Source organism: Lathamus discolor, chromosome 18 (assembly GCF_037157495.1).
Source record: "Lathamus discolor isolate bLatDis1 chromosome 18, bLatDis1.hap1, whole genome shotgun sequence".
NCBI classification, from domain to species: domain Eukaryota; kingdom Metazoa; phylum Chordata; class Aves; order Psittaciformes; family Psittacidae; genus Lathamus; species Lathamus discolor.
Genome location: NC_088901.1, coordinates 5,441,637 through 5,467,291, shown reverse-complemented (window position 1 = coordinate 5,467,291; position 25,655 = coordinate 5,441,637). Strand labels below are relative to the sequence as shown.

The following is a 25,655-nucleotide window of genomic DNA, read 5'->3' as shown; positions in this document are numbered from 1 at the left end:
AGCAGAAATCTCTCTGCATTACAGAACAGGTCACTTCCTCTATCAGCGAGAATTCAGTGTCCTATTTGATGCTGGTCCTTGGGCTATAAATAGCAATTTTCCCCTTTTATAGTTGCTGAATAATTGTGAGGCTGAAACATGAGCAGAGTTTTCAAAAGAGTGCCTGATAAGCAGCTTGCTGGAACGGAATGGGGGAACAGAAGGAAGCTGCAGCACCTGCAGAGCAGCATGCGCGGTGCGAGAGTCAAGGGCAGCATGAGAAGAGACGGGGCACAGAACAGAGCCAGCCACGGAGGATGGAGGCTGGAGGAAAACAGCCTCCCCACAGCTCCTTTCATGCTCCACACTTAGGTAAGGCCCAAACAGAAGCAGCCCAGCTCAGAGGAGCCAGGACTCCTCCATCCCACGTACTGGAAAGCCAGGAAGAGCAGGCAGAACAGGTTTTAAACAGCAGCAGGCAAGCAGTAGAGGACACAATCCCAAACAATGAGGAAGAGCCCAGCTTAACATCCATCAGCAAAACATGGGAAGGACACCACAAACCTGCTTTCAACAGGGAGGGAATGCTAAGTGAAGGTACAGAGAGGTGCTAAACCCATCAGAGCACAGAAACAGGGTAAAGGGAGGCCAGGAACTGCTCTTCTTCCTTGTGTTAGAGCAGATTTTACCCCTGGTACTTCAAGAAGCACCAGTGGAGGGGAACAGAGAGACACAAGAAGCTACAAAAGGCAGAAAGCAACCGAGCAGAAGCAGAAGATAAAGCATGAGGCTTCCAGTTGCTGCAGGAGGAGAGAAGGAAATAACATCAGCTCCTGCATGCACTGGCAGTGTGAAGGGAAGGTAGAAAAGGTTTGGAATTCCATCCCTGAAAGGAGCTTTGGCCAGAAAGGGTCAGGATACACAGAGGGCTCAGTGCTTTCAGTGCCATGCCTGACTAAACAGGAGAGCAAACCAGAAGACACCATTGCTATGGTGATAAAGCATTAGAACACATCCAGCAGGGAAGAGGAAGAAGAGGAATTCCAAGCCATAGTTCCAACTGCACAGAACATCAAGACAGGATCAGGCCCAGTGTTAGTTGCCTACAGTGGCATCCAGCTCCTCTCCCATAGCCTGCAAGGCAAAGAGGACACAGCAACAGGTACAAAAATGTAAAGGGGTTCTTTTATTCTTGATTCAGAGGTTAGACAAAGGCACCATTTGAGCTCAAAAGAAATGCAAAACCAGCCCGATTCAGTGTTAGCTCTGCAATCATTCCAGAAAAAAGGCTCTTTTGCATTTCTCCAGCATTGTGAGAATTCCAGCTTGGTCACAGTGAAGCCACCCCATTGCCAAGGCAGGCTGGGACTACAGCCACAGCCCCTCCGCTCAGCCCAGAGCAGCCCTGAGCAGTCCCTGTGCCAGGGCTCAGGAATGCAGCAGAACAAGAACAAAACTTCCAGGAAAAGACCTGGCATCTTTTTTTTCCTTGGCCTTTCCATGAGTCATTTGTTCAGTTTGGTCCTCGCTGATAGGAAGAAAATCACAGCAGTGGCCTCAAGGTACCCAGGGGAGATGCCTGGGACAGCATCTACCCCTCCCCTCCTCACAGGCCAGGGACCTGGTCCCTGCCGGAGATGTCTCACCCTGTGCCATGGTTTTCCCTCCCCAGTCAGTGATTTGAAGGAGAAGCCCATCTCCTCTTCACAATGATTGTGCTGAATAAGGAATCCAACCAAAAGCCAACCAAATCAGCCCCCAAGCCCCTTGTCTACCACCTCCTTCCCTCCCCTCCCATCAGTCATACCCCCCCTTCCCTGCTGCAATGGGTGTTGTAGCAGTGTGCAGCGTGTGGTGGTGTCTCATCTGCTTCGTGGAGTCACTCAGCTGGAATAAATGGGAACAAAAACACAGATTTAGGGAAAAAATAAAGAAAACCCCCAAAGTAATCTTGGTTTAAGGCAGGAAAAGGCTGTAAGCTGGATGCAAAGTGAGCACAAAGGGGGGGAAAGAAACAAGAGCGTAGAACACATTGTTCTTGCTGCGGAGGAAAACCATGGCCAGATCCAGGAATGTCAACTGCTTGGGAAGCTTTCCCTGGATTACAGCAGCGTGCAGGGAGCTGCGGCTCTGACTCTCTCGAGATGCTTTCAGCTAAAAGCTGCTTCCACTCAGACCTTCTTTATAGTCACAGAGACACTGGGGCAGCTCTAACACACGCTCCCCTGGAGCCCCACAGTCCTATGCCACACACCAGGGCTGCCCTTTCTCTCTCCCCCCATCTAGGGGATCCCAGTGGACCCGGAGGGCTGCTGAGGAAACAAGCTCCACTCACTCCCAACCCCTCTCTCCCTGCAGCTGTGTGCTTTCAAGAGCAACAAGTCAAGTGCTTTCAGTTCCCCAGAGTATTCCCAGTTTACTGGAAGAGGTGGGTTTCCCTGGAAAGGACGCCTGAAGACACAGAGTGATTCTCAGACAAAAAGAGCACGGGATTCCGGAGGATGCGGCATCCGGAGCGGACACACAGTACCCAGAGCTCAGTGTGGAGGGAGCCAGCTCAACTCCTCCAAACAGGAGGGGACTCCACCACCAAATCACTCCATAACACATGGAAGGCTAATGGCCAAAGTCTCATCTGGGCCAGTCTGCACTGATAGCAGGGTCCTCCAGGCCAGGCTGGAGCCCCACATGGGCAAAGGCCACCGGCAGCCCTGCAGGGTCACCACAGAGCAGTATAACGGCACTAAGACACCACACACAGTATCCTAATGGAGCAGCAGGATGTGCTCAAGGAACAAAGACTTTTCCATGAGCTCACAATGAAGGTCGCTGGCTCAAGGGCACGTGAAGCCAGTGGTTAATAACGCTGTCTCAGGCCTTGAGAAAGCAGTTGTTTGGCAATAAGGCTTTATTTAGACTGTGGGATCAGGAGCAGCTCAACACATCTTCATCTCCTTGGCCAAAGCCAAGGCAAGAGTGAAGAGATAAAGCCCAGGTCCCTTTCTTGTCCTCAGATCACCACAGTGACTGTTAGGCTCTGATTAGAGACTTCAAGTTGTTAAAGCAGAAAGCACCTCGCTAATATTTGTTAGATTAAGGCCCACAAATGAGGAGAGGCTGAAACCTCCAGAGCTCTTACCCCCCCTCTTCTGCCCTAAAACCCCAGCAGAATGGGAGGAAGATGAGCTGAGCTCTCAGGTAAACCTGCCCCACAGAGAGTAACACCCATAGAACCAGGACAAGCTGAGCCAGCCCTGAGCAGCAGCATTCAAACTGCCCCTCCCCAGGTGACACACACACAGAAAGCCCTTCACTGCTTCCTAAAGTAACCCTGTGTGTCACTGCCTACAGAGCATCACCTACCCAGCACCCAGGCCTGCTCCCCAACCTCCTGCTGGGGAGCAGCCAGGAGGAGCTGCAAGTTCACCTCCTTCTCGAGTGAAACAAAAGCCTTTAGAGCCAGGGGATGAAAACCCCGCTCCCGGCAGCCGGTGCTCGGGCTCGCCGCGACCTCTAGAGGCCAAAGCTCCGGCATCCGCAGACACACAGAGACCGTTAACAGCTCCTTTAATAGGGAATCAGCACAGCCCTGCCTTGGGCCGCATCCCCTCGTCCCCTCCTCTTCTACTCTGCTCAGCTCTTCACCCTCCCTGGCCCCAGAGACAAGAGATGGAAAGACAGAGAGAAAAGCGAGCGAGCTCCGTCCTGGGACAGAGCCCTAAATGAACAGAACCAGGTCTTTACATGTTGCTTTTGAGAAGGCTGCCAGGATGCTGGCAAACACCACGTCAGGAGACTGGGAGGCATCCACGGCCGTGTGGATCCCACGCTTGCTGTAGTAGGACACCAGGGGGGCGGTCTGGGTGTGATAGGCCTTCAGGCGCGTCCTCAGGGCTGTTTCATTATCATCTGAACGGCGGATCAGGGGCTCTCCAGTGACCTGGGAGAAGCAAGGGGACAGTCTCCAGCTGGCTGCAGCCTGGTGCGCTGCCCCCTTTGCTCTGCAGCTCTCACAACCCATGCTCCCCTCCTCCAAACACAGCCCTAAGCTGCAGGAGCGATACCCGGGGTCTGCAGGGGAGAGTGGGGTGAACCCAGCGCAGCCAAAGCAGTCCCAGAGCAGTCACTGAACAGAGGAGGATTCAGCATCATGGCCATTCCCCCACACCACTCTGCTTGCTAAAAGCAGCCAAAGGAGCCTTAAGAACAGGCTACAGTTGCTCCCCAGCAGGGAAACCAGTCACAACCCACTGCAACTCCAGCTACGGACAGAGTCCTGCACGGCTCCATGGAACAGCCATGCCCTTCACTCATCCTGTGCCATCGCCTCAGGCTGCCCAGGCAGATCCCCACGCTCCCCAGAATGCCAGGACAGGAGGTAGAAGAGAAGGAAAGCAATGAGGTTTTTTCCAGGGATGCTGCAAAGCATCAGCTAAACCCAAAGCAAGGGAAGCTGCAGCCTGGGAAGCTCACATACATCGTCCTTCATGTGCTCTTTCGGGGGTCTGAACTCCTCGTGATAAGAGCGGCCGCTTGCTGGGTGAATCAGCCTGAGACAGAAAGCAAGAGTCAGCAAAGGACGAGCTCTCCTGAACCTCAAACTCAGCAGCATCTGAACATCTGCAAGAGCAGCCCCATCAGCCTCTGTGCTCTGAAAAAACCTCTTCTGGTTATTTCTGTACCAAGGGCCTCTTCAGGAGCCTGAAAAAAGCAGCTGTGCTAAGAGATGGAGCTTTTACTTTATGCTTTCCTGGGGAAGAGAGCCAGCTCCTGGAGATGGGAGGGTGACACAGGGCAAACAGGGGCCATCATGGGCCACAACTGAGCCCAGACAGGATGCTCAGCAGTGCTAAAATATAGAATCCCAGAAGGGTTTGGCCTTAAAGCTCCTCCAGCTCCAACCCCTGCCACGGGCAGGGACCCCTTCCACTGGAGCAGCTTGCTCCAAGCCCCTGTGTCCAACCTGGCCTTGAGCACTGCCAGGGATGGGGCAGCCACAGCTTCTCTGGGCACCCTGTGCCAGCGCCTCAGCACCCTCACAGGGAAGAGCTTCTGCCTAAGAGCTCAGCTCAGTCTCCCCTCGGGCAGGTTCAAGCCATTCCCCTTGGCCTGTCCCTACAGGCCCTTGTCCAAAGCCCCTCTCCAGATTTCCTGTAAGCCCCCTTTAGATATTGGAAGACTGTTTTAAGGTCTCCCTGGAGCCTTCTCTTGCTCAAAGGAGCAGCAACAGCTCCAGAAGAGCAAGAGCACAGCCTAAAGGCTGACCTGGGTCACCACACTCAGAGCAGGAAACCCCACATCCCGAGTGGGAGAAAAGGATTTACCGTCCGGTGATTCTCCGGATCAGCAAGGAGTCGGGAATGCTGAACTCGACGACAGAGTCCAGCTTCTCTCTCCTCTTGTCCAGGAGCTCATCCAGCTGCAAAAGAAAGTACCCACCTCAGCAGGACAGCGGCAGAGGAGCTGGCGTCCAGGGAGGGAGGAGGTGCTGGAGCAGCAGCTCACACGTACCATTTCCGCTTGCTTCACGGTGCGCGGGAAGCCATCCAGGAGGAAGCCGTTCTTGCAGGGAGGGGAGTCCAGGTTGTTCTCGATCAGCTCCACCACCATCTCATCACTCACCTGGGGAGGAGGCACAGGAGGGATCTTAAAGGTCTTTTCTGCCTTAAGTGATTCTAGGACAGCCCGATTTTACACACAGCACCTCCAGAGCTGCTCTCGTCACACCAGGCTGTTTGAACAAGCATTCCTGGTGCACAAAGACAGGAGTTAACAGGGTGGAAGCTGCATGTTCAGACCTGTAGCACTCCCTGCCATGGGTGTCACCCACCACCATGTGGCTACTGCCACACTCCACACGAGGGACTTGGACCAGTGCTACAACACCTCTGTTCCAAAGGTTGCTGGGTGTCAAGGGCCACCTGCAGTCTGAAGACAAACTCTGGAGATGAGGGAGGTCACAATACCAGATACAACATCACCTCTACTTCCTGCTACTTTGTACCTTCACCCACAGGGCCCTGCAGAAGCCAGGAAGGGTGAAGCAGTTGCTCATTGACTCATAAACCTGGTGTGAAGGTAAATGCCGTCAATGGCTGACAGGCTCTGCCCTCGCTGCCTGGTTTTTCCCACATACCACCGGGATTAGCAGCGTTTGGGAGGCACTAACGGGCACGGCAGCCCCAACAATAGCTGCTTATACAGGAGCAGCTCCCCTCAGCAGAGCCGTTTTCTCCAACACCCGCAGCTGGGACCCAGCAGGATCAGGGACCAGACTGTGCCAACATACAACCAAGCACCCTGGGATGGGAAGTGCTGGGGTGGGGGGGAGTTTGGGGGAAGCACCAAGCCCCTTCTGTGCGTTCCTGATTACTGCCTTCAGAGAAAGGGGTTCTGCTTCCTAATTGAGCCCAAAGCCCCATCCTGAGGCCGTGCTGTGGCCCAGCCAAGTTATCGCAGAGCCAGAGCATGGTGCTGGGCCGTACCTGCACGGCCGCCCTGTGGAGCTGCCCCGCACACACATGGCAGATAGCACCGGCAGCACCAGATAGCAGCCCTATCTTTCATAACCAGCTGGGCTATTGCAGGCTCGGTGTTGCAATGCAAGCCTGGAGTGAAAGCTGGAGCTACGCCACGTTGTCCTCCCAACCTGCGGCCTGCAAAGTCTCTGTGTGGGGCTGTGAGCCCATGAGCCAGCAGCAGTGCCCAGGATCTGCCCCATACCCTTTTGCTTTGGGGCACATCACTGCAATTTGCTGTCCCTAATGACCTTTTTCAGTCATTTTGGCAAGACCCTCAGAAAAGCAGTGTGTCAGAGGCCCCAGCTCTTGTCCCCTGGGGATCCAAAGAATCTCTCTTGCACAGCATTACCCAGTACCCACTGTAACTAGCTCAGCAACACCCCTACATCTATTTTTGCCTTACAGTTACAGGCAAATGGCCTTTATGCAGAGCTGGGACCCTCTGAACAAAGTCATCCAGCCCAGAGGAGCCCAGCTACGACATGAAGTGAGACCAGAGCTACAAAGCATGACTGTAACAGCCCGCAGCTCCAAGGATAAAGCTTCACCTCGGTGCTGAGGAGCCAGGGAACCCCTCGCACCCCACCTGAGCACAGAGAGGGACACGGGCTGCTGGTAAGCAAGGAGCAACTGTGAAGAGGAGGTGTTCAGAGAGGGTGTTTACGCCTGCAGGATAACGAGAAGGGAAACCCCCGCCCCTGCCCTCACCCTGCAATCTGCCTCCCTCCCCTTTTGTCACCGAGGCTTCTAATTACCAGGTGGATTTGGGCTGCTCCCATTCCAGCGCTGCCACCCGCCTCCCCTCCCAGCACACCCCCGGTACCCACCAGCTTCCCGGCGTCCATCGTCTCCTTGAGGCGCTTGCCCAGGTCGGAGCCCGAGGCCACCATGGCCCGCAGCATGTCGCCGGTTGCCAGGTGGCACACGCAGTAGGTCTCTGCCAGCTTCGGGGCCTGCGGGAGGACACAGACACACCGGGAGGTGCTCAGCGGGACGGCTCCGAGGGGCTGAGGCCCAGCCAGGGGATGAAGCCCCAGCGCGGCCTTGCTCCCGCTGTCCGGCCGGCAAACACGTGGCAGGGCCCGGCGGGCAGCCCTGCTGAGCCGGGAGCGCCGGTTCCGGGGCCCGGAGACCGGGTCCCCGCGGCCGCCCGTAGGGAGGGGACCGGGACAAAGAGCCCCATGCTCGGGTACAGGCCTACGGCTGAGCCGCCGGCGGAAAGAGGCACGGAGACCCCCGGCTCAGGGCGGGCCGATCAGCCGGACCCCGGCGCCACTGCAGAGCCGAGCGGGCCGGTCCCACCGCCGCTGCCGTTCAGGCCGGCGCCCCCCGGTGCCCCCTCACCTGCGTGCCCTTGCCCGCGCCGGGCGGGCCCAGCAGCACCGCGCGGATGCCCCGGCGGAGCCCCGAGGCCTGGCCGCGACCCTCGCCCGGCTGCGCGCTCGGAGCCATGGCCGCCGCCGACTGCGCGCCCGCCCCGCCCCGCGGCCAATGGGCGGGGACGCCGGGAATCACGTGACTCATGGGCGGGCATTCGTATCCTATGGGCGTGGTTTAGCGGCGAAGGGGAGGGCTTGCACCGGCGGTGGGCGTGGTCTCGCTGTAAGTGGGCGGGGTTTCGCTGGAAGTGGGCGTGGTTTCGCGGCGCTGACCGGGGTGCCCCCCGCGCTGCGGGCGCTGGTGGCCGTGTGCCCCGGCGCAGCCCGGCGGTGCTCTGCGGCACGGTGCCCTGCTCTCTGCGCCGCTCCCCACGTCCTGCGCGGCTCTGGCTGCGGTCAGAGCCAGGATCTTACAGGAGACAAGAGCTCCCTTGGCCCTGGTTGCCAGGAGAGCTCATGGCAAAGCCAAGACCACAGTGTCGGGTATCCAGGACAAGTCGTTCCCTTTCACCTCCTCTGCAGGGGCAGCTGAGAGAGAGCGTTGTCTCCTCAGTGACAGCAGAGAGGGCACTGCAAATGAAACAAGAAAGAAATGCCCTGCTCAGCCTGCAGTGTTTGCGGGATGGAGCAGTGGAACCGTTCCCAAGTGCGCAAATGCAGCCAAAGACAGGACCAAACAGGGCATGTGCATGGATGGCAGAGCTGGATCCGCTGCTGGGGAACCCACCGAAGCTGGCAGCAGCAGCACCAGGGCTGAATCAGTCCCAGTGGGCTTCCTGACACCGCCACCACCCCCCAGTGAGTGTCCCAGCCAGCCAGGGTTTAATCTGCAGGAAGCCTCCTTCCCCTGGCAGCAGTATCTCAGAGGTATTTTGGGCTCTCTTCCCCTTCATGGTCCCTGTGCACACAATGACTGCCTGCAGGAGGGCTGGGGATGAGCTGCCGGTGCGGAGAGGGGGGCTCGGTGGGGCTCGGGGTGTCTGCTGGGGGCAGCCCCAGCCCTGGATGAGGTGGGCGAGGGGTGGAGCATTCCTCAGAAGGGATGAAGGATGCTCCGAGGCAGCTCAGCCAATGGGGTAGCTGGGATTGGTTACCATGGCTACGGTTGGGAGGCAGAGCAAGGAGGGGGGTGCTGAGATACAACGGGTGCAGGGCCCCCCAGACACAGGGTCTGGAGGCCCGGGGCAGGCGGGGAGTTGGGGCAGGACAAGAGGCACCGCTGGGGCCACTCCATTCTCCTACGAGATCCATGGGCAAAACCTGTTTAAATGCTTTCTAAGGTAACTGCGGGAGGACGACACGGGCCTGCGTGGGGCTGCCGGGAAGCCGGTTCACCCGGCCCAGCCGGGAGGGGGCTGAGGAGGGATGCCTGTGCTTGCTGAATGTTGGGAATGATGGCTCAGTGCCCCTCACCAACCCCTCGCACTGCTTCTGTCCAGAGACCTCGGACCCCCAGCAACAGCAACGCCTTGGGGTGCAGCGGGAGCTCGGCGTTCCTTGGGGACCCCCCCTGGCATTGTGCTTAAGCACTGGGAAGGAGGCATCAGACCTTGGGAAGGAGGCATCAGACGCTGGTGAGGAGGGATGTGTGTCTGTGGCATGAGCTGGCAGGAATGACCCACTTAAATGACATCATTTCTGTGCCAGCCGGGGCGCGTGAAGGGCTGGTTGGTGATGGGCAGTGAAGGGCAAGGCTGGAGGAGTCACTCTCCTTTCCCAAGTATGAAGCTTTAAGAGCCTCAAACCCCATTTTTTTACCCCCTTCCCCATCTCTGGATTTCCCTGGCAGTGCTTGCTCAATGCATGGCACCATCCTGCTGCCCCAGTGCCCCTCTTGAGTGTTGTAAGGGCTCTGCAGGGGAGGAGGTGCAGCTCTGAGAAGTGAAACCTCTGTCTCCCACTCACTGCAGGTCAGGGAGACCTGTAAAAGCCCTGGGACTTTTACAGGTCTGGACTGGGAATGTTCCATGTCAGCTCCCTGGGCTATGGGATGGGCTGGATCCAGGGGAGCCAAGTGTGCGAGCTTAAAGCTCAGTGTGTGAGCCAGGAAACACCGTGCAGCTTAACTTGTCCCCTTGCTCCGCACCCTGTGTCATGGGAGGGAAATGAAACTGGAACCACAGCAGATCCAGACCATCCTCAGCAAGTGGCCTGTGCTGTGCTCTGTCAGGATGCCTCTTTCCATGGGGCTGTGTGCCTGGGTCCATGAGACAGGAAAGCCACAAGGGAACTTCACCCCATGGAAAGTACAGCAGATCCAGCTGCATGCCAGAGCGTGATGGGATGTGTCCTGGCATCTATAGGCCATCTGCTTTGCAGTGAACTTGGCTTTGGTGTTAACTGTGTTGGTGCTTGAGCCGCAAAGGTGGGAGCTCGGGGTGTACTGGTGCTCACTGGTGGAGCTTCTGGACCTTGCTTCTCTCATTCGTCTCCTTGTTTTCCCACTGTGTTGCATACTTAGAAGCTAAACCCTACTCGAGAAGGCCTCAAACTCACGTTACCGCACCTCAGCCATGAACGGGTACTTGAATGAGTCCAACTTCATGATGGTGGAGGAGGGCTTCACCACCAGAGACCTCCTGGAGAGCCTCCTCGTGGAGCCGGGCCAGGCGGTGAGGGCCGATGCCCGCTGCTCCCTTGGCAGAGGATGGCACGGGGAGGCCAGAGCTGCTCACTGGAGCTTTCCCCCAGGGCGCCCAGCAAGCCTTCTTCGTGGCAGACCTGGGGGACATCGTGAAGAAACACCTGCAGTTCCTGAAGGCCCTGCCCCGTCTGAAGCCGTTCTTCCCGGTTAAGTGCAACAGCAGTGAAGGAGTGATTCGGCTGCTGGCGGAGCTGGGGACGGGCTTTGCCTGTACCAACAAGGTAGGGCTGTGGGAGGACGGCCTGGGGGAAGCATCCTTTGGGTGTTCAATAGCTGGGCTCGATCGTAAAGGTCTTTCCCAACCTGGCTGATTCTGTGATGTGTGAGAAAGCGATAGGGCGCAGGTTTCTCCTCACAAGGTGACAAAACCCTCCCAACCCAGCTCGGAAACCCATGGCCTCCCCGGTGGCTCAGGCTTGTTCCCTCTGACCCTCATTCCTGCCTCTGGCACCGGTGCCCTGGCTCGCAGGAAGGCAGGTCCCGGAGGTGCTGCTGCCACAACCATCCAACTGCTGGTGGCTTTAAAGCTCCCTGCTCCCTCCTGCAATAGCCAGATTCCAGGGAGGAACCGGAGCTGAGCCACTTGTACACAGTTAAATGGTACCAGGAGGAGAAAGTGCGGGGTTGTGACGGGTCAGACCAACGCTGCCACCGCCACCCTCGCTGCAGCTCACCGGGGACACACGCACCAGCCCCGTACCTGCTAAACCCACTTGTTTCCTCTCCTCCTGGTCTCATTCTCACCTGCCTGTACCAGGACAAGGTCCAGCATGATCCCTTTGAGCTCCTGTGGCTGTTCCCTGGCAAAGCCCAGGCTGCGATGCTGGCGCAGGGCTCAGCGTGTGCGTTGTGTCCCCGCAGGCCGAGATCGCACGGGTTCAGAGCATCGGAGTCCCCCCTGACAAGATCTTCTACAGCAGCCCCTGCAAGCAGGTTGCCCACATCAAGTATGCAGCGAGCCACGGGGTGCAGCTCATGGCCTTTGACAATGAGGTGGAGCTGAGCAAGGTGGCCCGGAGCCATCCTCGGGCTCGGTGGGTGTCCGGCAGCATCACTGCATGGGGGGGGGGGGGGCTGGTGTAGGAGGTGTGGGGTGGCTGTGGGGTGGCTGTGGGGTGATTGAGGGCCTGAAACCCCTCAGCACCGGGTGGCTTTGCTCTGCAGGATGTTGTTGGGTATCGCTGCTGATTCCAGCCCTTCTGCCCATCCGAGTATGGCCTTTGGGACCGCACTCAAGTCCTGCAGGCACCTGCTGGAGATGGCGAAGGAGCAGGCTGTGGAGGTGGTTGGCATCAGGTACAGCGCGTGGTCCTCTATCCATAGGGACCGCACGGAGGTCCATGGAGCCACCAGCTGCTCTGGTTGGGAGTGAGGTGAAGGCAGGGACCTGGGGAGGTTGACCCTTGCTGGGACCAGTTTGGGGCAGGTCTGGACCTCAGAGAGGATCTGGGGGACTCTGAGGGGCCGCTCAGTCGGCATTGGGATGGTGAATGGGAGCCGGTGAGCGATGGTCCCAGCGCTGTGTCCCCTCCCTGCTCTCTGGGGACACAAACCCTGCTGAGACAGAGACTGTTCCTTAGCTTCCACCTGGGGAGCCATGGCCTGGAGCCTCAGGCCTTTGCCCAGGCTGTGGCTGCGGCACAACTGGCCTTTGACATGGGCACGGAGCTGGGCTTCCAGATGCACCTCCTGGACATCGGAGGGGGGTTCCCTGGCACCGAGGACACCAGGGCCCGCTTCAAAGAGGTACGTGGCTCCCGTGCCTGGGTCAGCAGGCAGAGAGTGGAGGGTCCGTGGGTCAGGGTCCTGCAGAGGGGCTGAGCTAACCCAGGGGGAGCATCTTATCATGGAGTCATGGAATGGTCTGGGTTGGAAGGGACCTTAAAGCCCATCCAGCTCCACGGGCAGGGACCCCTTCCACTGGAGCAGCTTGCTCCAAGCCCCTGGCCTTGAGCACTGCCAGGGATGGGGCAGCCACAGCTTCTCTGGGCACCCTGTGCCAGCGCCTCAGCACCCTCACAGGGAAGAGCTTCCTCATCTCCACCTGAACCTGCTCCCATCACCTCCCTCCCCTCCAGATGGCTGCTGTGATAAACTCTGCCCTGGACTCGCACTTCCCGGACGGCCGCGGAGTGGAGATCATGGCGCGACCGGGGCGATTCTACGTCACCTCTGCCTTCACCCTGGCCGCCACCATCACTGCCAGGGAGGAGGCCCCCACGGAGCATCCCGGCTCCGACGGTGGCTGGGATGGGACCACCCCCCCCGAGTGCCCGAGCCCCCCTGAGCCCTCTCCCTGCTCCTCTCCAGAGGACCCTGCCGACGGGAGCAGCCTCGTCTATCAGCTCAGCGACGGCATCTACGGCGCCTTCAGCTGCCTCCTGTTTGACAGCCCCTGCCCCACACCTCAGCTGCCCAAGGTGAGGATCCAGCCTGGCTCGGTCCCTCCACCGAGCCCAGCCCTCCTCCGTGCCCCCGGGCTCCATAACAGGGGAGAGCAGCAGAGCTGCAGCCGGTCCCTGGGCTCCTGGGGTGGGTGGTGATGAACCAGGTCCCTGTGGCTCTGCGATGTCCTCATTCCCAATGGATACCCCATCATGGATACCCCATCGCTTCCCTGCAGAGACCCTGCCCTGACCACCCCTCGCACAGCAGCAGCCTCCGGGGCCCCCTTGGCCATGCAGACGACCGCCTGGCCGAGGGCCTGGCCCTGCCCCAGCTGCAGGTCGGGGACTGGCTCATTTTTGAGGACATGGGTGCCTACAGCATCAGCACGGCCCCCCCGGCGGGGCCCCAGCCCCACGTCACCTACGCCATGTCCCGCATGGCCTGGTAAGAGGGAGCCCTGTGTGAGCAGGGTGCCGGGGATGGGGTGAATCCCATGGGAAGTGCTGCCTCGATTTCCAGCTGGGCTCTTTGCCCAAGGGAAGGGGGCAAATCTGAGCACCGCAAGCTGCAAAAACCTGGTTTCAGAGGCAAAACTCCTCTGGTTTTAAGCCTTGACAGGCTTGAAGCTGTTTGTGGCTGGGGAAGCCACCTCTGGTTCCGGGGGGGAGGACAAGGGAGCCCCTGAGCTGCCCCATTCCCAGCCCTATCCTGCAGCATTCCACGAGGGGCTGCTCTCTGCCGTGTCTCCCTCCCGCAGGAAAACCGTCCAGCTCTTCCTTGGGAAGCCACCACAACCCGGAGACGACCACGAGAGCATCTGCACCCCCCTGTCCTGCGGCTGGGAGATGGCAGAGTCACTCTGTGTCACCCCGGTCTTCGCTCCAGCCGGGATCATCTGAGCCCCGGGAGCACGGGATGCATCCTGCCCGCCGCCGGCATCGCCCCGCGGTGGGGCTTTTGAAGCCTGTGCCATAAAGCCGGTTTCTCCTGCCCGTGTGCCGTGTGTGCCGCCGGGGCAGCGGTGGGGCCGAGCAGGTTCGGGCTCTGGGAGTTATGGAATTACCGGTTGTCCGGAGCTTCGGAGGAGGCGTTTCCCAAGCGCGGGGGGCCGGGAAGCAGGCTGCAATAGGCAGCTGGGTGCTGTGCCCGTAGGGAAGGTGGGGCTGCTCACCCAAACCTTGGGCACTGCTGGGATATGGGAATAGGGAGGGTGAGTGCCGGGGGGGGGCTATGGGGGGGACTTGTGGCTCCTGCCCTGCTCCCCAAGCTCACACCAGCCCTGATGGAGAGCTCTGCCCTGGGAGGGGGGGGTCCCGCAGAGAACCCAAGCTGGCAGAGAACAGGGACACGCAGAGAGAACAGGGACTGGGAGCACTGGGGATGCTGGGAGCAATGGGAGGACTGGGGGGGGGGGCTGAACTGTGGGGATGGGGTGCACTGGGAGCCCGGGGGGGCACTGGGAGCATTGGGAGCACTGGGAGCACTGGGGATGTTGGGAGCGCTGTGAACACTAGGAACATTGGGGGCGCTGGGAGCACTGGGAGCACTGGGGACGCTGGGAGCGCTGTGAACAGTAGGAGCATTGGGAGTGCTGGGAGCACTGGGAGCACTGGGAGCATTGGGAGCACTGGGAGCATTGGGAGCGCTGGGAGCACTGGGAGCATTGGGAGCATTGGGAGCACTGGGAGCGCTGGGAGCATTGGGAGCGCTGGGAGCATTGGGAGCATTGGAAGCATTGGGAGCATTGGGAGCACTGGGAGCACTGGGAGCATTGGGAGCACCGGGAGCACCGGGAGCACTGGGAGCATTGGGAGCACTGGGAGCACTGGGAGCACTGGGAGCATTGGGAGCATTGGGAGCACTGGGAGCGCTGGGAGCATTGGGAGCGCTGGGAGCATTGGGAGCATTGGAAGCATTGGGAGCATTGGGAGCACTGGGAGCACCGGGAGCATTGGGAGCACCGGGAGCACCGGGAGCACTGGGAGCATTGGGAGCACTGGGAGCACTGGGAGCACTGGGAGCATTGGGAGCATTGGGAGCACCGGGAGCACCGGGAGCACCGGGAGCACTGGGAGCATTGGGAGCACTGGGAGCACTGGGAGCATTGGGAGCATTGGGAGCACCGGGAGCACCGGGAGCACCGGGAGCACTGGGAGCATTGGGAGCACTGGGAGCACTGGGAGCACTGGGAGCATTGGGAGCATTGGGAGCACTGGGAGCACTGGGAGCATTGGAAGCATTGGGAGCATTGGGAGCACTGGGAGCATTGGGAGCACCGGGAGCACCGGGAGCACTGGGAGCACTGGGAGCACTGGGAGCACTGGGAGCACTGGGAGCATTGGGAGCATTGGGAGCACCGGGAGCACCGGGAGCACTGGGAGCATTGGGAGCACTGGGAGCACTGGGAGCATTGGGAGCATTGGGAGCATTGGGAGCACTGGGACAGCCTCGGAGGCAGCCGCAGCGGCCGGCAGGGGGCGCTGGGGCGCGGCTGGCGGGCTCTCCTCCGCTCCGCCAGGGGCGCTCTAGCGGGGAAGGCGGCTGTGCCTCTGGTTCATCTCATCCCCCTCGCTCCGCCACCGCCTCCCAGCCGTAAAGCGCGAGCCGAGTGTCGCAGTTGCGGTGGCGCTTGACGTCGGGCAGCGTCGTGAAAGGCCCGTGAAGGACGGCGGCGGCGGCCTCGTCTTGCCCCGGAGGTATCAGCGTCGTGAGGCGGCCGGCGGGCAGCCATGCCGTTCTGGGACCTGCAGCAGCAGCTGGGCATCGATTTGGACCGGTGGCTGCTGCGGCAGAGCATGCCGCAGCCGCACGGCAACGCCGGCGCCTGTCACGCCTTCGAGCGGGAGTGGGTGGAGTGCGGGCACGGCCTGGGCCAGACCCGCGCCCGCCGCGAGTGCCAGCCCGAGTACGAGGACTTCATGGAGTGCATGCACCGCACCAAGCTGGTGAGTGCGCCGGGCTCTGCCCCTTCCGCAGGGCGCTGCGGGCTCTGCGGACCCCTTGCTGCGAGCTCCCCCCCCCGCAGTGCGGTGGGGAAGCTGCTCGTGCCCCTGTGGGCTGAACCCCCCGTTATTGTTAGCATTAGAACGCGTTGCAACAGCCTGAAAGCGTTGCAGGGGCTGAGCCGCGGGGGGCGCTCTGCATGCACGGAGCTTTGGGGACCCGTTGAGTGCTCCCCCCCCCCCACACCGTGTGTGTGTGCTCGGCCAGGCCGTGCGGCTGAAAACCATCCTGGAGCAGCGGGACAAGATGATCAAGGAAGGGAAGTACACCCCCCCCGACTACCACAAGGGCAAAGAAGAGCCGCGGCCGTGATCCATAGGGATGTGGCTCCGCGTGGAAGGATCGACATGGGATTCCTGCCGGAAGAAAAGCCGCGGTGCAAGCGGGTGATGCTGTGGGGCTCCTGCTGAAGGGGAGAGACACCACAGCGGGCACCTCTTGGGCCAGTAAATGTCTCCTTCCCAACAGCCTTTGGCTCTGTCTTGTCTTTATTTCCCAACTGAAGCACAGCTCAAGCGGCTCCTGAGACACCCCAAACCCCTGCAGTGATGCAGACCTGCCCTGGAGGGGGTCAGATGCTCCTGGAGCAGGGGACCTGGTGCCTTCATGGTTTCTGCCTCTGTGCTTCCAGCCCTGCACTGACTGCAGGAAAACCAAGGGGAGTCAACTGTAAAAATCCCCCCACTTCTCCAAGCTTGTCCTGCAAAACCTCATCTTAAACCCACCAGCACGCAGGACTGGTGTGTACTGGGCTCCTTCCAGTCACTCGCCAGGCACTGGAGTGGTGGATGAGGGGAAAACCTGGTACAAGCAGCTCATTCCCACTGGGATTCAGAGCAGCAGTGGGTGGATTTAGTTTCTCTCCTGCCCTTCCAAGGTGTTGGTGGGGGCTTTGCTTTGGACTCCTGTGTCAGTGGGATCCACTTGGCACATTTGTACTTCCCCAGGGCAGATGTTTCCCCCATTCCCTCCAAATCCAGCCTAGATTCGTAAGGGCATTAAAGCAGGTGAGTCCCTGCAAGGGGAGAGGGGAGTGCTCTGAGCTTTAATCCATGGTTTTAATACTGGTGATTGTGGGTTTAATGCTTAATCTTTGATGCAGGTTCTGAGCTCCCTGATCCTCACAAAGCCCCAGGCTGGGCTGACCAGCTCCGTCCCGGGCTGGTGCTCCTGGTCTCTGCCTCCTGCACTGCTAATTCATGCCTTTCTCCATGGATCGTCCGTTTGGACACACACCTCTGTCTCCAGCTGGGAAATAGCCCCTCTCAAGGGCTGTGGCAGAGCTCTTGTTTCTCCAGGCACGCTGTGAATGATTAACCAGGTGGGGGAAGAGCCGCTGGTTCCAGGAGAGCCAGAAATTAGAATCAGCCTAAAATCCTGGAGTGGTTTGTGTTGGAAGGGGCCTCAAAGCTCCTCCAGTTCCAACCCCTACCTCGGGCAGGGACCCCTTCCACTGGAGCAGCTTGCTCCAAGCCCCTGTGTCCAACCTGGCCTTGAGCACTGCCAGGGATGGGGCAGCCACAGCTTCTCTGGGCACCCTGTGCCAGCGCCTCAGCACCCTCACAGGGAAGAGCTTCTGCCTAAGAGCTCAGCTCAGTCTCCCCTCGGGCAGGTTCAAGCCATTCCCCTTGGCCTGTCCCTACAGGCCCTTGTCCCAAGCCCCCCTCCAGGTTTCCTGCAGCCCCTTTAGGCACTGGAGCTGCTCTCAGGTCTCCCCTTCAGGAGCCTTCTCCAGGCTGCCCCAGCCCAGCTCTCCCAGCCTGGCTCCAGAGCAGAGCTGCTCCAGCCCTCGCAGCATCTCCGTGGCCTCCTCTGGACTCACTCCAGTGGCTCCATGGCCCTCTTGTGTTGGGGTCCTCAGTGCTCAACGCAAATTAAACCTCAGAATTGGAGAGTTTGACTTGAAGGTACCAGTTCGGGTGGACTGCCAGGAGTGAGCAGCCAAGATCTCCCACTGGGACCCTTTCCTGGCCACAGAGCGGGTGCTCTCAGGGCACTGCAAGTGGGAAGACTCCAGGCACAGCCCCTGGAAGAGCCGTGCCGGCAGGTTCCTCCCTTCCCCCATTCCCAGATGGATCCATTGCTCCAGCCCAGATGGGTTCCTTGCGCTGGGGCTGATTCACGCCTGCATGTGGAAACATTCCCCCCGGTTGGGGCAGTGCAGGGGGGGGGGCAGCAGCCAGAATCCCAACCGCAGTCCAGGTTGGGATGCTCTGAGCTCGAGGCACGTCTGAGCCCCAAGACTGGCTCCTCCCTGCTCCTGCCTTTGCCTGGGATAGAGTTGGAACGGTGCCACCCCAGCCCTTGGCTCCAGGGTGGGGGGGTCTTTGCAGCAGGGGTGCCCATGAGGGGGCTTTGGGAAGGGGGAAGAGGGCAGCGGGGCTGGGGCTGTGCCCATGGGGGACACAGGGACCAACATCACACCCCTTGGAAGCACCCGGTGGGGCTGAGCTGTGCAGGTGCAGAGGGAAGCACCCATGTTCCAAAGCTGCCATTCCCGGGGGTTCACCCGCGGGTGGGAATCTGGGGAGTGGGAGGTCAAATCTTTGGGGCTCTTGGTGCACGCACCCCAACCGCTGCAACTGCTCATTAGGGCTGCTGTTAATCACCCTCCCCTTTGCCAGTGGCTGTTGTGCAGCTTTGCTGTAATGGCTGTGGACGCTTGGCCAATGGCAGCATCCATGGGAAAGGCTGGGAAGGGGAACGCCGCTTTTCCAGGGAGAGGGAGAGACCAGGCTCAGCAGAAAGCTGCTGTGGAGCCATCCAGGCCCTGGAGCTGAATCGTCCTGAGTGGCTCTTTAGAGCCATCAAAACCTGATTGTTCTGGCAGAGGCTGTCAAGGCAGGCGGGGATGGCCGGGGCTGGGACCAGGGGCTGGCTGCTGGAGTGAAAAGCTCCAGGAGAGATTTCGGCTGATAAAGGGAAAATAATCAAAGAGCTGCTGAAAACATTCGGATTCCTGGAGAGAGAAAACAGCCACCCTGCGAGGAGCCTGGGCAGCGGCCGTGGAACAGGGCTGAGCATCATCCTGCTCTGCTTCCCGGTGTTGATCCCCACGGAGCCCTGCCCACGGGGCTGCAGCACCCAAGCGCCTGCAGCAGATCCGAGTTTCCAGTTTGCTGGTTGGATTTCTGCACCCGGCTCCCCCATTCCCATTGTCCCATCGCCCTCCGGGAGCTGGAGCTGGGCTCTGAGTGAGTCCTCCCCTTCTGCAGCTGCGGCAGCATCTGCGGCTCCTCTGCCTCGGCGAGGGGAGCAAACGGCTCTTGGGAGATGAATAATTGATCAAAAGTCAAGGGAAAAGGCAAATTCCATCTCTGGGCTTGGGGGGATTTAACGAGGGACAGAGGATGGATCCTGGAGCATTTCCCTGTGCCGCTGCGGATGCAAAGGGAGACCCCAGGGTCCCACCGTACAGCGCAGGAATGGGAAGATGAAATGATTTTGGGAGGCAGGACCTCCGCTCCACACCCCCCTTTCCTCCCAGAATAGCAATTCCCATCTCCACAAAACAACGCAGGATCTTAACCCACATTCACGGCACCAACAATCCGGCGCCGCCAGCACTGGGGGGGATTCTGGGAAGCACGTTCCGGGTGTGAAATCCACACAGGCTGCAGCCGGCGCTGTGCGTCCCGGCTGCCCCTCGGGGCTCCGCACAACCGGAATTGGGCTGCTTTGCTCCGAGGGCACCGGGAGGGATGAGGCCGGAGCCAGGCCCTGGCGTCGCGGTGACCAAGGGACACGTCAGCGTCAGCCAGCGCCAGGCGTGCGGTGAGCAGGGTGTGAGGAGCGGCGTGCGCTGCCCCGAGCGGGGTCACCGCCGAGGCCTGCCCATTGCCCTGCTGAGCGCCGGGGCTGAGCCGCCCGACCCGTCCAGGAGCTCCGGGATGGCGCAGGCAGCGTCTGCTCCCGGGGCGCATTCCTCCTCCCAGCACGCCTGAGGCTGCTGCTCCGCTGGGATGCGCCATTCCGGCTCTTGGGATGGTGGGATCCGGGACCCACAGCCCCACTTACAGGATCCCAGAGTGTTTTGAGGTGGAAGGGGCCTTAAAGCTCCTCCAGCTCCAACCCCTGCCCCGGGCAGGGACCCCTTCCACTGGAGCAGCTTGCTCCAAGCCCCTGTGTCCAACCTGGCCTTGAGCACTGCCAGGGATGGGGCAGCCACAGCTCCTCTGGGCACTTGAGCACAGCGGTCGCATTTACCCATCAGTGCCAGCTCTGGACCCCACTACCCCCCCAGGGTGCACATGGAGGGAGAGAAGAGAAAGCTGTGCCGGGGCAGTGGGGATGGTGCTGGCTCAAGAGAGCACTGGTTTCCAGTATATCCTTTATTGCCACAGTGCCCAGCATTAACCTGGCTTGGCCACAGCGTTCCTGGGGCTCCTGAGTGCCTCGTGCCCTCATCCCAAGCCAGTGCTCACGTCTTCGAGGCCTTGACTGCTGCATCCATGGGCTTGATGAATCCCAGTGGCCAAGCGCTTCCTCTTGCGCTGCATTCCCCATGCCTGGATCCGGCCGGGCAGGGCTGCAGGGCAACACGTGCTCCTTTAGAGCCACGTCCCAAGTGTCCACGAGTGTCACCACACCCCGCGCCGTGTCCTGCGCTGCGGCACACCCCGGCGCTGGAGCTGCTCGTGGAAACAGCCGCCGGGAAGCAGGGAGACGCGTTGGGATGAGATCTGAAAACTGGGGGGGGAGAGGTGCCCGTGGGGCTGCCGGGACCCCGGGCGGACCGGGGCGACGGGCTCGGCTCGGCCCGGGGCTGTGGCCCGGTGCAGCAGCTCCCCGGGTCCTGCCGCCGGTGCGGGGCGCTTGGCTGTGCCGTCGGCCGGAGCGGTTTATCCTGCTCCGCTCCTGTGGGGCGGCCGGGGCTGTCCTGCAGCTCCGGCACCCCCGGGGGCTCCTGCTGGTGACCCTGCCTGCACCTCGGCTGCTGCTGGGACTGAGCCGGCTGGGGCTCGGATGCCTCCTGGCCCCGCAGGTGAGGCCCTGGGCAGCGCACGGTGTTCCCAGCGCCGCGCTCTGCCCTTTCCAGCCTTTTCCAGGCTTTTCCCTGTTCGTGTTCCCCCACCCGCGCCATGCTCCCTGCACGGCTGCTGGCCCGGATCGATGGTGTTCTCATTACCCTGGGCCTAGAGGGCATCCGGAGGATGGGGTGGAAGGGGAGGCAATGGGGAGGCAATGGGGAGGCAATGGGGAGGCAATGGGGAGGCAATGGGGTGTCCGGGGAGGATGGGGGGGGCGCTGTGTGGGTTATAGGACGCTGATGGGTGATCGGGGGGGGGTCCCTGTGCAGTGGGGGTGCGGGGTGAGGGAGGGGCAGCCCGCGGAGGTGGCGGGCACCGGGGTCAGGCAGAGCCGGGGGGCACCCGGGGGGTCGGGTGCCGGTGCCCCGAGCCGCGCGGGGCGGGAGGCGGCCGGGACCCCCCCGCCGCTCCGTTGCCGCCCCGGTGGGCAGGGCCGGGGGAGGCGCCGCGGCGGCGGGAGCGCTCGGCGGGGCCGGGAACGGGACCGGGAGCGGCTGCGGGGCCGGGAGCGCCGCGTCCTGCCCGCGCCGAGCCGCCGGGGCCGGGGCCGGGGCCGGGGCTGGAGCATCGGCGGGGGGTGAGCGGGGCCGGGACTGCGGGAGCAGCGGCGCGCACGCCGGGAGGGGCGGCGGATGGAGCGGGGATGGGCAGGAGAGGAGCGGGGGATGCAGCGGGGAGGGCAGGAGCTGGGGATGGAGCGGGGAAAGGCGGCGGATGCGGATAGGGATGGAGCGAGAAAGGGGGGCAGCAGCCGCCGGCGCTGCGCTGGGGCTGCGCGCACAGGGCGATGCTCCGGGGGGAGACACAGGACGGCGGGGGGGGGGGGGGGGGCCGGGCCAGCGCCGTGTGCCCCGCAGCGCCGTGCCCGCACCCGCTGCTCCCGCACCTGCTGCAGCCCCAGCCCCGCACCCCCGGGCCTGCCTCCGGCTGGGGGGCACCGAACTCCAACCCCCACCACGGGCCCGCATCCCCCCCATCCCCGCACCGGAGGGTCCCCAAAAGCAGGGCGAGGGCTGAGCCCCCCTCGGTGCCGGTGTCGGGGCTGCCGGGGGGGGGGGGGGGGTGCCGCGGGTTTGGGCCGCGGTTCCTTTTTTTGCAGCTTTTCAATGGGGGGTGAATGACTCATGGAATCCTTTCTCCCTCCCTCCCAACGGGTTTTTGGGTCTCTTTGTTCCTGTTTTGCCGATTAAATGATGCTCATCGGGAAGGGCTCGGCGCGATGGAGGCGGCTCCTGTGCCGCCGCGCATCGGTTGTAGGAGTCTCAGTCATTTCATGTGCATTTTTCCTGCTGGAGCTGGAGGACACAATGAGAATGGGTTTAAATATGTCTCACGCAAGGTGCTCATTTCCCAGCGTGTGAACGCCGCGCGGCTCACCCCGGGTGCCACAGAAAACCCGACCATTTCCCCCCCCGCCACCATTAATGGGCTTTCTTAAAGCTATTCCCACTCGGAGAGGGGGAAAATCCTGCAGGTACAAAGGGCAGCGCCGATGCGGTGGCTTCTTGTACTGAGCACAAAGACATCGACCCCAAAAGGTTGGACTGTGCTTTGTGGGGGTGAGCTGGGGATGCCAGCGTGAGCGTTGCTGGCAGACGGGCGGCTGTGCCATCATCCCTGGGATCCCCAGCAGTAAGTGGGGAGACTGAGGCAGCATTGGGGAGCTCCAAGAGCCAACATTCACCTGCCCAAGGAGATGCCTGAGAGCACAGGCGTGAGGGTAGAGGCGTCCGCGATGGCACGGTCCCTTCTCCATCACCACGGGCACCGATGGAGCCGTGGCGGGGCCTCACGCGCTGTTTCCTCCTCCGCAGGCTGCTGCCCGTGGGGACGCGCTGCCCGTGGCCCTGCCCGCGCTGCTGCCCGTGCCCGGGGCCATGTCGTCCTCCGACGAGGAGACCCTGAGCGAGCGGTCGTGCCGGAGCGAGCGGTCGTGCCGCAGCGAGCGCTCCTACCGCAGCGAGCGCTCGGGCAGCCTCTCGCCCTGCCCCGCCGGAGACACCCTGCCCTGGAACCTGCCCCTGCACGAGCAGAGGAAGAGGAAGAGCCAGGACTCAGTGCTGGACCCGGCCGAGAGGGCGGTTGTCAGGGTTGCAGGTAAGGCAGCGCCACGCTGGGCCCTTCAGGGATGGGCAATGGGGCTTGCCAGGCTGCCCCCATGGTGGTTGAGGGTCTGGGGTCATCGCTGCTGCTCCTTGGGAAGCTGGGGATGGATGGGATGGACACGGACGGGATGGGGTGTAGGGAAGGATGGATGTGGCCAGGGTAAATAGTTCAGCTCTGTGATGGCTTTGTCCTGCCTGGCCCCGGGTTGCTCATAGCCTCAGCACACTGGAGTTAAGGGATGACTGGGCACCTCCAGCGCTTGGCTTGGGTGACATTAAAATGCTTAATTAAGGCCTAAATGGCTCCTTGGAGGAACAAAGCCATTGGCCAGGCTCCCGGGAGGAATTTGCCCTCGGAGGTTTGTGACTCCCTTGGCGGATGGAGCTGGAGCTGCTCCTTTGTCATGGTGGTGGTGGTGCCCGTGGGCACCCCCGTCGTTGGTCATTGGGGTGATCCGGGGTCCCTGCAGTGTGGAGGGGACCCTGCCCATGCGATGCCCACCCTGGGGGAAGGGACAGGGACAGGAAGGAGAAACAAAGACAGGGATAGCCCCGCCGTGGCTCACGGCTCCTCCGGGCGCCGGTTGACGGGGCTGGATGCTGTGCTGGGAGGATGGAGAAGCTTTGCTCAAGGTGGTGGCCCCACCACTGGGATTTGCTTCTCTGCCCAAGGCAAACGGACACTGGGGGCTTTGGTTTGCGGCTGATGGATCTGGCCCCTTCTCCTCCTGCTCTGGGGGTCTTTGATCTGCTCCTTCTGGAGCAAACGGGGATTTGGGGCTGTGCCCGTTCTGCTCTGCCCATGGGCAAATGTGCCCCACACTGGGCTCTGCCCGCTGTGGGGGCTCATCCTGGGATCACCAGGGAGCAGGGGACCTGCACACGGCGCAGGTTGTTCCATCCCAGTGCACGGGCGGCTCGGGGCAGGAAGAACCAGTTGATTCAAATGATGCTTCTCCAAAGTGCTCCATCTGGGGCTGGGAGAAGCAAATGCACAGGGTGCGGCCGGGCCTATCCACTGCACCCACCGTGCCCACCCCTGCTCAAGGACCAGCTCTGCCCCAAAGCCCCATCCTGCTGTGCTGAGCGCTATGCCGTGCCCCAGGGCTGGACCCTGCTGGCACAGCCACGTCCCCATCCATGTGTTCCCTGGGATGCCGAGCGCTTGTTGTCACAGTGGCTGGCTCCAGCCTGTGATTAAAGCCTGGGAGATGTCACCAAATCCGGTCTCACGCAGCGTCCCCATTAAAAATAACTCCGGAGGTGCAGCTCCACGGTGCTGAGCCGGGAAGAAAGAGTTTGGAGACAGTTTTGTGTCACCGGGTTTGAAAACGAGCTGAAATATTGATTCAGATCCTGCATTATTCAGTGGGTCTGTCTGCAGCGTGCGGCTGTCCCAGTGCCTGTCCCCACCATGGGGCTCCGGCACCTGGAATGCTGCTGGTGGGATGTCCCATGGGGCGCTGGCACCTTGGAAAGGGCACTGGGAACCCAGAGCTTGCATCTGGGGGCCACATGGGTCTGGGGTGCTCTGTGGGGTCTGGTGGTCTCTGCATCCCTCTGGCCATCAGAGCCAAGGGGTTCTGGATGTGGTGGTGCCGGGCGTGCGGTGCAGGGGGGCACCTCGGTACCTCCAGGCTGGGCTCCAAGGCAGCCTCTGGAGCCATTCCCTGCTTTGCTGGCACATCCCTGCAGGCTGTGGCGCAGCGGGGAGCAGGATGGGGGGTGAGAGTCGCTCTGCCCCCCTCCAGCCGCTTGGCAGAGGGTGAGGGTGGTGGCTGGAGGAGCTGGTTTGGAAGAAAAGGCTCTTTTACCCCAAACCTGTTGGCACTTGATCCTGCCGGGACTCACGGCTGGTGCCGGGGGGTGCTGGGGCAGGAGGGACCGTGGTGATGGAGAGCCAAGAGCTGTGGCTGGGGCTTGCCAAGGGCTGAGCTTGCTGCCATTGCAAAGGCTCCCGGGAGCCCTTTGTCCCCAGGAGCGTCCTCCGGCGCTTGGCCCAGCGCAGGGACGTGTTCTTCACCCTCGGGACGTGGGAACAAACCTCCTCCTCCTCCTCCTCCTCGGGATGGGGCAGGATCCCAGCTGCTCTCCCCATGCCCAGCACAGGGATTCAGCAGAGCAACAAGGGCCTTACCTCCCAGTGCATCCAGTGCGACCAAAGCGCTGCTTCCCACTGTGCCCGGAGCGCTGCATCCCAGAACTCCCAGCTCATCCCTGAGCTCCCAGCACAGCTCAGTGCAGCCCAACACATCCCAGTGCATCCCTGTGCAACCCAGTGCATCCCAGCTCATAAGATCTCTCAGGAGATCCTCAGGGAGCCAGTCCCCTCAGCTTGGGAGGGTCTGGGGGGAATTGGGGGTCCCCCCAGTGATTCCAGACATGGCAGAGTGAAGCCTCCCACAGAAATGGGGGCACAGGGGTGGGCATCCCCAGGCCAGGACCCCCCTGGTCCATGTCTTCCGCACCAGTGTCCCCCCCCATCCCAAGGGCACCCGAGGTTGGATCCATCCCCCTTCACTCCCCCCTCCCCGTTTTTTGGCCACCACAAGATGCTGCTTTTTCACCCCGTTGCCATGGCAACCGGCGGGCCGGGCTCCCCAGCT

At 61.4% G+C, this 25,655-nt stretch overlaps 3 protein-coding genes across 5 annotated transcripts; 2 read left to right on the top strand and 1 right to left on the bottom strand.

Moving 5' to 3' along the window:
* Positions 1 to 1,146: 1,146 nt before the first annotated feature.
* On the bottom strand, positions 1,147 to 8,000 carry AK2 (adenylate kinase 2). 2 transcript variants are annotated; one of them, XM_065697745.1, is made up of 7 exons: positions 7,845 to 7,999; positions 7,328 to 7,453; positions 5,491 to 5,601; positions 5,304 to 5,398; positions 4,457 to 4,529; positions 3,724 to 3,919; positions 1,147 to 1,866 (listed from the first exon to the last, which is right to left on the bottom strand). In XM_065697745.1, exons 1-7 carry the CDS (start codon positions 7,950 to 7,952, stop codon positions 1,859 to 1,861), a joined length of 717 nt encoding a protein of 238 aa, XP_065553817.1. In that variant the 5' UTR covers positions 7,953 to 7,999; the 3' UTR covers positions 1,147 to 1,858. The 2 variants fall into 2 exon arrangements, with proteins under 2 accessions (XP_065553817.1, XP_065553816.1); XM_065697744.1 differs by lacking the exon at positions 1,147 to 1,866 and having other exon boundaries at positions 2,870 to 3,919; positions 7,845 to 8,000.
* Positions 8,001 to 10,247: 2,247 nt separating this feature from the next.
* Positions 10,248 to 13,901, top strand: AZIN2 (antizyme inhibitor 2). Of its 2 annotated transcripts, XM_065697676.1 has the most exons (8): positions 10,248 to 10,491; positions 10,571 to 10,744; positions 11,385 to 11,557; positions 11,688 to 11,819; positions 12,104 to 12,269; positions 12,602 to 12,943; positions 13,147 to 13,355; positions 13,669 to 13,901. In XM_065697676.1, exons 1-8 carry the CDS (start codon positions 10,393 to 10,395, stop codon positions 13,808 to 13,810), a joined length of 1,437 nt encoding a protein of 478 aa, XP_065553748.1. In that variant the 5' UTR covers positions 10,248 to 10,392; the 3' UTR covers positions 13,811 to 13,901. The 2 variants fall into 2 exon arrangements, with proteins under 2 accessions (XP_065553748.1, XP_065553749.1); XM_065697677.1 differs by lacking the exon at positions 13,147 to 13,355.
* Positions 13,902 to 15,528: 1,627 nt separating this feature from the next.
* On the top strand, positions 15,529 to 16,381 carry NDUFS5 (NADH:ubiquinone oxidoreductase subunit S5). The gene is made up of 2 exons (XM_065697757.1): positions 15,529 to 15,856; positions 16,122 to 16,381. The coding sequence occupies exons 1-2, from the start codon at positions 15,641 to 15,643 to the stop codon at positions 16,224 to 16,226; spliced, it is 321 nt and encodes a 106-aa protein (XP_065553829.1). The 5' UTR covers positions 15,529 to 15,640; the 3' UTR covers positions 16,227 to 16,381.
* Positions 16,382 to 25,655: the final 9,274 nt, after the last annotated feature.